We start from the raw sequence: 14,188 nt of genomic DNA, 5'->3' as shown, positions 1-14,188 counted from the left end.
TTGCACGATCTCCTGACCTCATACTCAAACTTTCTTGAATATAGGTATATAAAGTCGCATTTATATCTGATCTCTTCATTCATCAGTTTCAAAAGGTTTTCCTTTCATCTTCAACGGTTATATCGAAGCTATGCTAATTACTAGGGCCCAGAAGTTGAAAAAAAATCCTCTTTTTTACGAGTGCCAAAAGATGAAGCTTAACATAATATATGTTCATTTTGGGTCATTGTAAGCCAGAAAATGGTGTGTTTTATTTGTCCTTTTTCGGCATTTTTTGATTATTAGCCTTTTTAAAAGCTTTTCATAGGTCTTAACGTCCTTTTTTTGCGCGCCATCTTCCGAAAATAAACTTACTGGCCATCAGGCCCGAAACCAGCCACAGAGGTTTTGGGGGGCCATGAAGATGTTAGGGGGGGGGGTCAAGTCATTAAAAATTCTCTTACAAATATCTAAATTGTGCATTTTATATTGAGGTCTGGAGGTGCCATGAAAGGTTTAGGGGGCAGTCCCTCCTAGCCCCCCTCTGGTTGCGGGCCTCCTGGCCATTAACTCGAATTACCACCACCTCTTAAACATCTTTTCTTTAGTAAAGAAAATTCCAATGATAAGACATTCTTCAACGACTGGACTGGTAAGATCAGATCTGCAGCAATCACAAGTCAGATAAAGAGGCGTAACAATGCCCTCCAGCAAATGAGAGGTGAGGATAGGGAAGTTTTCTTATTTTAGTTTGTACTTCAGTTTGTGGAAAAAGAACAGATCGTTAACCTACCAGAAGCTTGCATTTCTTGAGCATTATATTCATTAAATATGTAATTCTAATTAAATTGTCTTATTTTTACGTCCTTTTTCCAGTTTTTAGATATTTTCAGGTCTTTTTATAGATCCTTTTTAGGCAATTTTTAGGTCTTCAACTTCCGAGTCCTACTAATCACATAGTTTTGCTATAACCACTGAAGATGAAAAGGAACCTTTTGAAACTATTTGGTAATTTAAAATTAAGACACAGGCTGAGGTAAACTCAATGTTAACATTTAATTATGCGTCATTTCTTTTATTTCAGTTATTACCCTGTTGTAATATTTAGTTTAACTATAAGTATATAATTTAAATGGATAAAAAGTCAGAAATAAAGGCAGTGCAGACAGAGTGATGACCAAACAATAACCAGCAGAGAAGCAATCTAATCGGCCTAAGCACTTCATGGGTTGTAGCATCAAAACGTTAATATTGTATTGCAAGTAGGATCATTACATAAAGCACGTATTATTTTTTTTCTAATTCTCAGGGTAGCGTTACTGATATACGGAGTGATTGCCTGAGGGTAAAATGCTGAATTAATAACAGGATTGAACATATTTTTGTTATTAAAGTAATTGATTTTTTCAGCCCGTGAAGGGCTCTGACCAGTCAGATGACTCATATTGAGATAGGTGATGGGTAATGGGTATATTGATTGGCAGCACTATATTATGAACTTTTGTTTTTGGTTTAATTTCAGGTGGAAGTGGAGGACATTTTCAGCGTGAAAAAGAGTCTGCGGTCGTTCAGTATTTCCGAGAATTAAGGCTAAATCCTCTTCCTTTAGGAGTTGGTTTCGCAGTGTTAGCGATATTGCAATGGCGGCACATACGAAAGAGAGAAAGATACGTAAAAGATGAAGAAACTCTTGCGAAGGACTGGGAGGTAAGCATCAATTATGAAAACTGAATGGAATAAGCACCAATTATGTCTACACAAAATTTGATTTTTTTTTTTTTTTTTTCACACACTCAGGAGATGAAGGCAAAAACTTGTTACATTTTTCCAGAGTAAACATTGATGATGTGTAGGATTAAATGGTAACAATTCCGAAACATTTTTAAATGTATAATTTGACTAGCTAAACGAAAGTAAAAAGAAGGAAATCTTGAGTCTAATGTCCCACAGTTGTACTCAATAGGTTAAAGGGAACTGATGATAAATACAACTCAATGATTATAAAGTCGTTGATGAAAACGGAATTTGGGAGGAAAGGGAACTCATGTTGTCCAACACAAATTCACAAGACCTGGGATTGATCCATGGATTTCTTGCACTAAACCTGAGCGATCTACCAATCAGTTATTGTGTTATCTTTAAAAAAAAAAAAAAAAAAAAAAAAAAAAAAAAAAAAAAAAAAAAAACGATAAATTTTGAATGAACATGCGATTTTGAAAAGTACCAAATAAATTAATAAATAGTTGTAAAACTTCTTAAAATTCTAGTTTTGGACTATTTGGCCGATACCATTGCATTATCACACAACACACACACACAAGAAAGAAAGAAAAAAAAAAAAAACATATGTCAGTGTTGCTTTAAAGTTTAATATGCAGAGTTCAACATATGTTGAGGTGATCATTTTAAGAGTTCCAGTTCGAGTGCTCATTTTCAGCACTTTTTATTGATCTTTTTAAGGGAGATGAGTTAGTTTTACTTTTTATCTTTTCATCCGAATTCTAAAATTTCCTTATTTCTCAAAATCTCACTGATAGTCTTTATTTAGTTTCTTAATTGACGTGTTCCTCAATTTTAGTCATTTTTAGATTATCCGTCATAATTTCCATTTTATTTCAACAATTGTGTAATTAACCTCACATTTCATGGGCAAAGGAGAAGTCGTACTGCCCTTTTCTTGGGAAGATTAAATATATTGGACCAGTTTCTTTGTGCTCTGTAAAAAGATAATCATCATTGTAATATTGGTTAGTAAGATGACCGAATAGTTATGTCCTCTATAGGAAAGTGTATAGTTTGGATTATTATTGAAAGTAAAAGCAAATTAAGAACTTTTTCCTTTCCATCATTTTCTAGTATTAAAGGCAGGCATAGATTGATAAATGTTCAGAGTAGTAAGCGATAATATGTCTCTTTCATTCTTTATATTTTCTGTAGATCACGTGTTACCGTATGGTTCCACTCAGAGCTTTGTCCCGAGCATGGGGGTGGATAGTGAGCAAGGAGGTTCCCGAATGGGCCAGACCAATAGTCTACTCGTGGTACATTCGAGCATTCCGTTGCAATATGGCTGAGGCAGAGATAGAAGACTTGCGTTCCTATTGTAGCATAGGGGAACTCTTCAGAAGAAATTTGCGTCCAGGAGTTCGACCGATTGCCTGTGCAGATTGTGTGGTAAGTTTATATTTTATATATTGATAATTGAGACGTGTTAGTTAATTTCAGTATACACATTTCAACTCTTATTTTTTTTTAATTGATTGGCCTGTCTTGAAATATATGCACTATGAACATCTCCTTCAAAATATCTGCGTATAAAGAGAGCAAGAATGGTGCTCTAGTAGCAGATTCAACCCTCATAGTCATTGGCCCACAATAATGTTATTTCTTAGCTGTGGAATAAATTGGAGACTCCTTTATTCAATCACGGAAGATATTCATAAACGGATCAAGTTTACGTTATATTTTAATAATAATAATATGTATAATTAATACGGTACTGTTTAATATTGTATTATCACATAATTGTAATTCTAATGCTTTATGTTAAATTATCACATCACTATGAAAATGTAATAGTATATTGTTAGTTTTGTAAGTTATGCGATTTTCAAGTAACTGAATCTTCTTGTAAAATGTTGTATTTTTCAGTGTATTGACCAAAGTTTTAAAGGGCCAAATTTTCAGATTACACTGGATAGTTAAAACTTTCCGTACAGTGTTCTCTATGATATTGTCACTTGCTTAAATATTTTTCAAACAGTTTTGCTAAATTAACCGTTTTGCTGCGCATGTTACACGGGAATTAAATTTTAGTTTTAACAAATTATGGACAAGCGGGGGGCTATACCCCTCGTGGAACTAACGTCCAGAAGAGGGACGACGGGCATACTTTCACTTTGCTTTACTTTTTTATAGCAAACTTTGTAGGTTTCAGAGATGTCCTTAAGTGAATTTCTTCTATAAATTTTGGAAAATCACCACAAAACCTGCTTCTGCTGGTAAAAACAGTTCATTCGCAAAATGTTAATAACAATATGAACAGATTTTGTTGACGATATGTTTAATTTGTCTTGTGTATGATTCATTCAAAGCATAATAAAATGTTATTTAAATGATATTGCCCCAGTCTCTTGTAAATATGATCATGGTAGAATGTCTCTAAAAGTCTTTTCATGTTTCACGATCTTTATAAAAAACGTTATTTTTCAAACGCGATTCGTAATTGTTACATGAGTTCCTACAGAAATTAAGCTTAAAATTTCAGGGCTATTCTGTGTACATTGTTGGACACGATAGGATATACTCATATGCATTTTACTAGCCCAGTACGAAGCCCATGTAAACGATCCAATTATTGAAACTGTGATTCGTGTCTCTTAGAAATGAATGCTGATCACAGAATCGTTGTTACCCCTGGAAATTGTAGTTTCAGTACTAACCAGGCACTCGATAAAATGATAATACAGATTTTGATAATACAAAAGGTGGAAAGATACTTTGAGAGATCATTCGTATAAAGAAGTTTTAACAAATTTATATTGAAAACTGCGTCTGTGCGGAGTAATAACTTGTTGAATACGCTGAAAGTAAATATATAAGGCAGTTTAGTCTAACTGTATGATCTAGAAGAGATCTCGGAAAATTAGACAAACTAGTAACTTCGTTATCTAAGTATTGTGTTCAGGAATCATGTAGATACCATGATTATCGATATAGGTCGTTCACAATAGAATTCGCGTCTTTTCCTTTGTTTTAAAAAGTAACTGTAGAACAAAAGACGATATTAAAATTTAGATAATTCGTCGCCTAAGAACATATAAAGTACTATGAAATAGAGTGATGAATTTTAGACCATTGCCAGATGATCAATACAATATGATAATGCTAGTCGTCTAACAATCTCATATATTTCTCAGTTCAAAATAACATATCAAACTCTTGCCACTCTTTTTCTTAGTACTGCGTTTTGTTTTTAGAATGTTTTGAATAGAAAGGCAGAAAATTTGCTTTGGATAACTCTTGAAGACTTTCCAAACATTTTTGATAACTAAGAACAATTCTGAGATAGCGTATAGTACTATCAGCTATATGTTATTAACTTTGATCTATGTGTTGTAGTTAATCGTATCTCAAAACTTGCTTCCACTGTTTGGATTCTATAAAACATTACATTCAAAATCCTCCCGGAAACTAACTGTAGAGCCGTTTAGGAAGGGAAATCAATACGACTCCTCTTTCAGAATATAGGCCTGAATTACTGTGTTCAATTTCTTTTTCTTAATGTGCACTTGTTGATTATTCGAGGTGATACTAAAACACGTATATAGTCGAGTTTCAATCAAAAATGATATATATTAGACAATCGTTCCTAGTTTCCCTTTGCAATAGGAAAGTATATATACGAATTGATGAAATTAACAACGACTAAAGTTCTTCAAGAGGACAGCTCAGACATAGTATCGGCTGTATCATTCAGAAATATCTGATATCATTCCAGATTTTTTTTGTATGATAGAATTTTTCTATAATAATCTTTTTACCTGTTTTTTATTTGAAGGTATCTCCAGCTGATGGAACAGTATTAGAATTTGGTCCTGTAACTTCAGGCCAAGTGCAACAGGTTAAGGGTGTGACATACTCACTTCAATCATTTCTAGGTCCACCTAATTGGCCTCACACCAGACATTCAGAGAAGGATTCATACCAGGCACGATTGTTGACGAAGCCAGATAATTGTTTATACCATTGTGTGATATATCTTGCACCAGGAGATTACCATAGGTTTCATTCGCCAGCTGATTGGTGTGTTAATTTCCGGAGACATTTTGCAGGTAGTAATTTGTTGTACTTTCTGTGTGCTTTATTGAATTTTTAACCAAAATCTAATTTAGTGCTCCAGTAAGGTGTCCTGCATTTGCTTCCCAGTATCCACTTTCTGTCACAACTTTCCACTTTCGTCTGGGGAATTTAGAACGGGCTAATAATATTAGTCAGATTTTGGGAAATAACCCTGGTTTGCATCTCAAGATATCCGTTTTAACTTCTGCATGTTTTATTTTTTATTATTATTATTACTATTTCTTTTAGTCATTTTGTAGAATTTTTACCTCTGTTTTATTTTATATATATAAATTTTTGTTTAGGATTTAGAGAAAATCGATCAACTATCAACCAAATATTTACCATTCGCCAAATACTCTAAAAAAAAATGGGAATACAATACCCCAGTACATCAATTATTTATTGATTTTAGAAAGGCGTACGACTCGGTTAGGAGAGAAACATTATACAACGTTCTTACAGAACTTGGAATACCGAGAAAGCTAATTAGATTTATTAAGATATGTTTAAATGAATCCCAAAGTAAAGTCCGGGTAGGAAAATTTTTATCCACGAGCTTTCACGTCGTAAATGGCCTGAAACAAGGAGATGCGTTGTCGCCATTATTATTTAACTTTGTACTGGAATACGCCATAACGAAAATCAAAGATAGCAACCAGGGCCTAAAGTTGAACGGTATTCACCAGGTTATGGCATATGCTGATGATGTAAATTTAATAGGGGATGATAGGAGAACAATAGAAAGAAATGCAGAGATCTTATTAAACGCTTGCAGGGACATGGGTTTAGAAGTAAATGCAGAGAAAACTAAATACATGGAAGTGCGTCGGGATCGTAATACAGCAAATTGTGGATGCGTTAAAATATTAAATAATACTTTTGATAAAGTGGATACCTTCAAATATTTGGGATCAATATTAACAGAGGAAAATCATATTCACGAAGAAATTAAATGTCGACTCAAAGCAGGGAATTCGTGTTACTATTCGGTTCAAAATCTCTTGTCGTTGCGAATTCTGTCGAGCAATTTGAAGCTTAAAATATATAAAACGATAATCATGCCTGTTGTTCTGTATGGTTGCGAAACATGGTCGCTTACTCTGAGGGAAGAACATAGACTGAAAGTATTTGAGAACAAGATCCTAAGAAGAATATTCGGACCCAAGAGGAACGGGAATAGGGAATGGCGGAAACTTCATAATGAGGAACTACATAATTTATACGGTTTACCCAACATTGTTAGGGTCGTCAAGTCTAGGAGGCTTAGGTGGGCAAGTCATGTAGCTAGAATGGAAGAAGGTAGAAACGCTTCCAAAGTCCTGACTGGAAGACCCATCGGGAAACGACCATTAGGAAGACCTAGGCGCAGATGGGAGAACAATATTAAGATGGATCTCACAGAGATAGGAATGCAAAGTAGAAACTGGATCCGGTTGGCTAAGGATAGAAGTCAGTGGATAGCTTTTGTGACCGCGGCATTGAACCTCCGGGTTCCATAGGCCAGAGAGAGAGAGAGAGTAAGTTTATTATAGCACTGATTTACGCTTCTTTTTGAATTCTAATTTTGTATAATTTTTATTTTAGGGTTTCTTTTTTCAAAATCGTAAATGAAAGTAAAAATTTTGAGTTTTACGCCCCACGGTTATGCCGTGTGGGCTAAAGGAAAACGATGATGATAAGAGATGAATGAAATGGTGGAATAAAGGAAGTGGGAGAACCCCGAGAAAACCCACGCATACGATGTTTATCCACACAAAGCCCACTTGGCATGAGCTGGGATCGAACCAGGGACCCCACGCACCAGAGTGAACGCTCTATCACTTGTGTCACCGCGGCCCCTATTAGAATCGTGTGTGTGCTATAGTCTATTTGGTAACGGAAACAGATATCCTGGAATTGACGTCCTCATTAAATAATGTATCAGTGGAAAGAGTTTTGAAGTAGCAATACTGATGTAGGAAAGATTTAAATACTAGAGAAGGCAAGAAATAAAACATAATATTGTTTAAAAAGGTGTGAAGGCAACAGCTACTGATATTGTTAAGAAACTTGTATATCCTGAACTCCTGAGAGCTCATACAGTTCAAGACATGAGGATTATTAAGAATAATTTTGTCCCTTTGTGGTCGACTAGATAAAGCGCGTGGTCCCGTGTTGGATCCACCGGGGAAAGAGTAAGGGGAGTGTTATTGCTTCAGATCCAAATCCGAGTACTGGTTCAGATCTTTCAAACAGCAGGTCCCTTCTCATGTAGCCTTGGTGCTGAAAAAAGATACTAAACTCCAACCAAACTAAGCTTATTAACAATTTATTTTTTTCTGTATATTTTTAACGATGTTTCATATTGCATCTATATTTTTAAAAATTCTATTTTATTTATTTTTTATTGTATTATGTTTCCATACATCATTCCTGCCATTCGAGAAAGTTAGTTACTAAGACAAGAACGAAGATTTGTAAATAAAAGTAAAAATTGGAAGACGGATATAATACATTCATTTTAATCACTTCGAAAAGTTTACAGGTAGCATATGTTTGTTCAGTGTTAAGGAATAGTAGACACGAATAGACCTGGTCTGTAGTAACGAGTCGTATATCGAAAGATATGAAAACATTCTTACAAATATTATATAGTCTTTTATATATTTACAAATACTATATAATGTATCAGTCTGTCTAAAACGTACGTTCTGTTTCGTGTATTTATATGCTTCTTAGATATCAGATATCCTCAGAGATTGCGTTTAACAATGAAAGTTCGTACGTACTGAAAATTCGTTACTGAATATATGTGTTTCTGTTATTGCAGGTGAGCTTCTAAGCGTAAACCCTTCAATTGCTGGTTGGATTCCAAACCTGTTTAGTTTGAATGAACGAGCAGTGTATGTGGGAAGATGGAAGTATGGATTCTTTTCACTAACTGCAATTGGTGCCACTAATGTAGGATCAATTCGCGTCTATTGTGATAAGGTAACTAATATTACAGGTTCTGTACTCCTCAAATATTACAAGTTCTTTTTTCAGTAAATAGAAAACTTTAGTTTGTATACGTATTTTGCCTGTGCTGTACACACACACAGAAATACCATATAAATTTTTCATTACCAAGCCCGAAATAACAATTGAAAATTTTCCAGTTATGAATAATTATTGGAAAATTATAATTTGCTGTTATTTTATTTAGTGTTCCCCTGCATGCATTCAACGTATTTTATAGCTTCATATGGAGTTAATATTTGGTCTTAGATATTAATTTTTTTCGGAAAACTATAATGAAAATTTTTCAGAAAATGTTCCCAACACCACTAGATTTGGGTAAGGGCTAATGTAACAAATTTACATTTTTTACAGGAAAGTTCTTTTTTTCATCGTGTAGGTTTTTTTTTTCTTCTTCATTTATATGGATATAGGCGTATTCTTATTGTGTCATGTACTTTGATAAGCTTTGTATCGATATGAGTTCGTATCCAAATATAGTGATTTATTTATTCAGTGAAATGCAATTCGAAGAAAATTCTGTGTAAGCTCTTATTCGAATTATCCTTCATATTATTTTTATAATTCCCGTTGTATTTCAGTAAATATGTTGTTGTATATCCTAACAACAATGGATAACAATGGGTGTCTCAATAAGAGCGACGAATTTAATATGTTTAATATAAAACTTTTATAGTAATGGAAAAATTAATAGCAACTCCATGTAATTTTGTGTGTACGAGGTTTAACAAGAAGTTTCTTCACAAGTAAGCATAAACATGCGATGAAATATAAATCGATTTGAAGGAAATTTTATGCAGAATGCAAATGGAGTTACACAAGTAACCTATATCTGCAACAATGAGTGATACTTTACAAAATGTGTCATAATTGAAACGCAAATCAGCCTTTCTGAATGTTCATTTCATGGCTGATCCGATCTAGCTTACTGTGAGATCCGCGCTCAACTATTTAATCAACCCCTCAATTGTACAGTAATATTTTTCTGTTCATTTTCGTTGTGCAGGTGTTCAGATTACGCAGATTGAGTGTTAAAGTTGTCAAACGTGTAGTGAAGCTTGTTGTCAGTTCTGGAATTCAAAGATATACCATAAAAATTCTGTTTTTCTTTCATAAATGTTCGTACTGGGTGCATTTTAGAAGAAAAGTCGTGCAATTCATTTACATCAAACATAGAATGGGGAAAAGGTGTGGCGTAACAACAATAAAAGCTAGTAAGATTCGAACATTGTGTGTGTTAAAACCAGTAGTGAAATTCCATGGATTATGAAAGTGCATGAAAACGCAGGATGCATAAAAAGTGGAAGAAGTAGCAGATGTGGTCGAAAAGTGAAATCCTGTCCTAAACAAAACAGTGCGCTGCACTTGTGACCTTGCAGACAGATTTCCACAAGATCTTGCAACGAGTTGGCGGGAAACATCTGGTGCTAATATTTCTGTTCACGCACAGTAAGAGACAAGCTGAAGTCCATGGGTTTACGTTTACACAGGTCTATCAAGAAGTCATACCTTACACAAAATCAACGTACAATGTGTGTGCATTGAGCCAAGGCTAACAATGATTGGAGTGATGAACAATGGCACAAAGTACTGTTCAGTGATGAGACAAAAGCAACATCTACGGAAATGATTCACGTACCAGGATGTATCACATGTCTGGTGAAATATTTAGTCTCACATTTGCTGTAAAAAAACATCGAAGTATCCTACAAGTGTCATGATAGGATGTTTTTCTTACATTGGAATCGGTAGAATCCATATTTGTGTTAGAGTTGTTAATGCACTTATACAAAATAATTCTTTAGACTAAAATGATACCTTTGGAGCTAACGGTGAATCCTTTATTTTTGGAGACAATTCTGTCCATTGCCACCGTACCATAGTTATAAAAGATTATATTTTGTCCTTACGGTATGTTACATCCTTCCTTGGCTTGTAATTTGCTAACCTAAACTCTATTTAAAATTTGTGGCGTAATTTGAAGGTTAGGGTTCGTGCAAAGACACCTACAACAAGGAACAGTTAATTGAAATAAAACACGACGCCTGGCTACATTGCATTCAAGTCGAGACTCTGAAAAACGTAGTCATATCCATGCCATAACGATACGATCTAGTTATTAAATCGCGTGGGTATCCAAGTAAGTATTAGCTGAAGTCAGAGTCATTTTTGTACAAACCTGCATTTAACTTCTGTTTAACAATAGCTGTCCATTCTGTATAGTGTTACTCATTGTTGCAAATACAGGTAACTTATGTAACTTGATTTCATTCTGCATAAAATTTCCTTTAAATTGATGTATATTATTTTTTATGTTCGTGTTTCTTTTATAGAAACTTTTTATTAAACCTTGTAAACGAATAAAATTACGTGGAGTTGCTGTTAATTTTTCCATTATTGTATAATTAAAAATATCTGATATGTTTATATTATTGTATAGGGCAAATGTTCCCATTTTAAACTGCATGTTTTAATTTGCGCAGCATCTCTTTTCGTTGGGTTGGTAACACTGTTGTTACGAGCATGTTATCAGTAATTCTTGCAGGTTAGTAGACATAGAACGCTACTCGTAGGAATAATTCGTTTTGATAGTGAAAACATCTCGCAGAAATGCCGAGTGTACCGTAGAAACTGTAAGGAAGCTTTGCATCCTTGGATGTGGAAGTGTACCTACTGATAGTACTATTCGGAGAGTGGTAAAAATAAAAGTTAACGGAAACAGGTTTCACTATCAACATTAAAACACCACATTGCTCTCAATTCAGCCAGTCTGCTGAGAATATCACTATCGTGTATGACAGTGTTTGTTGTTTATCGAGTGAATTTTGAAATGCAAGTGTGGGTTCAGTGATAAAGCACATTTTCATCTTGATTGTTTCGTCAACAAAGAAAACTGTCTCACTTGAGCCCAACTAAATGCTCGAGTAATACATGATACGTCATTACCCCTGAAACGAGTAACCGTGTGATATGAATTTTGGTTTGGTAGAAGGATAGGACCATACTTCTTTCAAGACGAGGATGGAGAGTCCGTGATGACATGGGAAACAGTTCCGTTATATTACTACCAGTTTTTTTGTACTTTAAAAAAAAAAAAAAGAAAAGAAAAAGAAATGAACACATGTGACTTCAACAAGATAGCACCACTTGCGATACAATTGCCTTGGTACGTGAAAAATTCTCAGGGTGGGTTCTCTCTCACAATAGTGATCGGAACTGGGCTGCAAGGGTCATGTAACCATACTCCTTGCGATTACTTCCTGTGAAAATTTCTCAAGTAAAAGTCAAATAAAATCCAAACAGTACAAGAACTCTAAGAGAAAATTCAACGAGCTATGAGCGAAATCGATGAACAGGTGTGCAAAACAGTGGTTACGAATTTCATAGAGAGAGTGATCTATAGAGCAAGTCGAGGGGAGCACTCCCTGATGTCATATTTAACTCTTAAATCGTTAGTTTTTCCGCTCTTAGTAATGTTCTAATATTTGTAAATTTCCTAAACTATAGCGATAGGCGTAATAAATCCGTCGCTCTTATTAGTACACCCTTTATGTATATAGTACAGTAATTTAACATATTTCATTCAGATGTTTCCTTTATAATTAAATTAAATTTGAGTGTTTATTTAAACTGCGGGACTTACAGATTTGTATTGGTTGAAGAATTGGGATTTGAAGGCCACGCAAATAGTAGATGGCGTCCTTTGTGATTTTAATTGCATACGGACTTGAAGCAAAAATAATCATTGAAAGAATACAGGAAAACTAAAACAGAATAGGTGCTTTTAGTTAGATACCTATTAAACACTGTTAGCTTAGATGATAGTTTTGCAGTAAGACATTTACTTCTTTCTTTCTTTGTATCTTGAACATGAAAAATGAAGTCAAACTTTCAATACTCTCCAAAGTATTTCTGGCTTTTAAGGCCCGTTAGATAAACTTCTCGCACAAGTACATTTATGAGTGTGTGGTTCCGATCGATCGCAATCCTAAACACTATGAACGTCTCATCTCGAAAATTGCTGTTTCAGTTCTAGGTCGTATCAGTGTAAGCTCTGTAATGCATAGTCAGTGTGCATGTCTCCCAGGATCGAAAGTTTTCAGTAATGATTCGGCTTCGTTAGGCAAATGGGAACTATTTAACATCAAGAAGTACGAGATGGTAGGTTAAGAAAGAAAGAAAGAAAAGTAATTTCATAGATGTCGATGCACTAATTATAACCATGCTTCATCTGTCGGCGGAGCCCTTCATGGACTGTAAACACCATATTTATTACTACAGTTTCTGATATATTGTGTACTGCATTTTATCTTTACTTGAATGTAGAATCAGTCACACTTTGTAATTTATTTTCTCTACAGGATTTGCATACTAATGAAAGAAAATGCAAGAAAAATGCACACAAGGATGCATTCTTGTGTTGTCCTAATGGTATACCATTTAAGAAGGGCGATCCGTTTGGTGAGTTCAACATGGGATCAACTATTGTCCTTTTATTCGAAGCTCCAAAGAATTTTCGATTCAAACTCAGAAGGAATCAGAAAGTGCTTTACGGAGAATCGTTAAGTGTTCCTCTGGAGGAATCGCAAGAAAGTAGTCGCAGTATGGGTTGATTACTTGAATGTGCTACTCTTCTGATAGCTGTTAGCTGTCAGACTTTGTAATATGTTTGATCATAGTTAATGGTCAGTGTTCTAATTATTAATGTTAAACTCTTATTGAGTTTCGAATTACGTGTATATTTTTATTTGTGTATATTTTTATTAAGATATTTTGTGGTAATAAAACTTTGTATTAATCTACATATAATTAATGTCTAGATTCATTTATTATTGAAAAGACTCAAATTCATCAAATGATATTATCGAAGTTACTTAAGAGTGATCAGGATTAGAATTTGAAATTAGATTTTTGAGCTTTCGACAGCTATGGCCATGTTAACCCTCACGTATGAGGGATAACGTTTCTCTGCGATCACACTGCGGGCGGAATTAGGAAGGAAGAAAAGAAAGGAAAGAAGCAGCCTGGGACCATTATGTTAGTTACCATCCAGACATATGCCCAGTGTGATTGAGGAAAACCTTATTCAGGATGGCTGGTTTGGAAAAGCATTTACGCTTTTTCGACCGAGTGTCCCCACCGGAATACGAACGCGGTACCGCTCACACCATTAAGAGTGATCTGAATTCGTTAAATAAAAGATAGTAATAGGGGATTTAGGATTTAGATTTCTGGGCTTTCGGCATCTAAGGCCATTTAGCCCTTCACGTTTTGAGTGATGATGTCCCTCGGCGAGCACCCCGGGGAAAGGAAAGGAAGGAAGCGGCCTGAGACCTATAAGTTAGGTACCACCCCGGCATTTGCCTGG

At 34.8% G+C, this 14,188-nt stretch overlaps 1 protein-coding gene across 5 annotated transcripts in view; it reads left to right on the top strand.

Moving 5' to 3' along the window:
- The window catches only part of Pisd (phosphatidylserine decarboxylase), an 81,200-nt gene extending 67,571 nt beyond the window's left edge, over nt 1-13,629 (top strand). For all 5 annotated transcript variants that reach the window (XM_081728338.1, XM_081728337.1, XM_081728335.1 and 2 more), the window contains 5 exons: nt 1,502-1,686; nt 2,917-3,153; nt 5,540-5,813; nt 8,633-8,793; nt 13,182-13,629. In XM_081728338.1, coding sequence (XP_081584464.1) covers nt 1,502-1,686; nt 2,917-3,153; nt 5,540-5,813; nt 8,633-8,793; nt 13,182-13,433 — 1,109 coding nt within the window. In that variant the 3' untranslated portion in view covers nt 13,434-13,629. The remainder of the gene's footprint in view (nt 1-1,501; nt 1,687-2,916; nt 3,154-5,539; nt 5,814-8,632; nt 8,794-13,181) is intronic.
- Nucleotides 13,630-14,188: the final 559 nt, after the last annotated feature.

This window comes from Thermobia domestica, chromosome 10 (assembly GCF_964235325.1).
Source record: "Thermobia domestica chromosome 10, izTheDome1.hap1.1, whole genome shotgun sequence".
In the NCBI taxonomy this organism is placed as follows: Eukaryota; Metazoa; Arthropoda; class Insecta; order Zygentoma; family Lepismatidae; genus Thermobia; species Thermobia domestica.
This window is presented reverse-complemented; position numbering and strand designations above follow the sequence as displayed.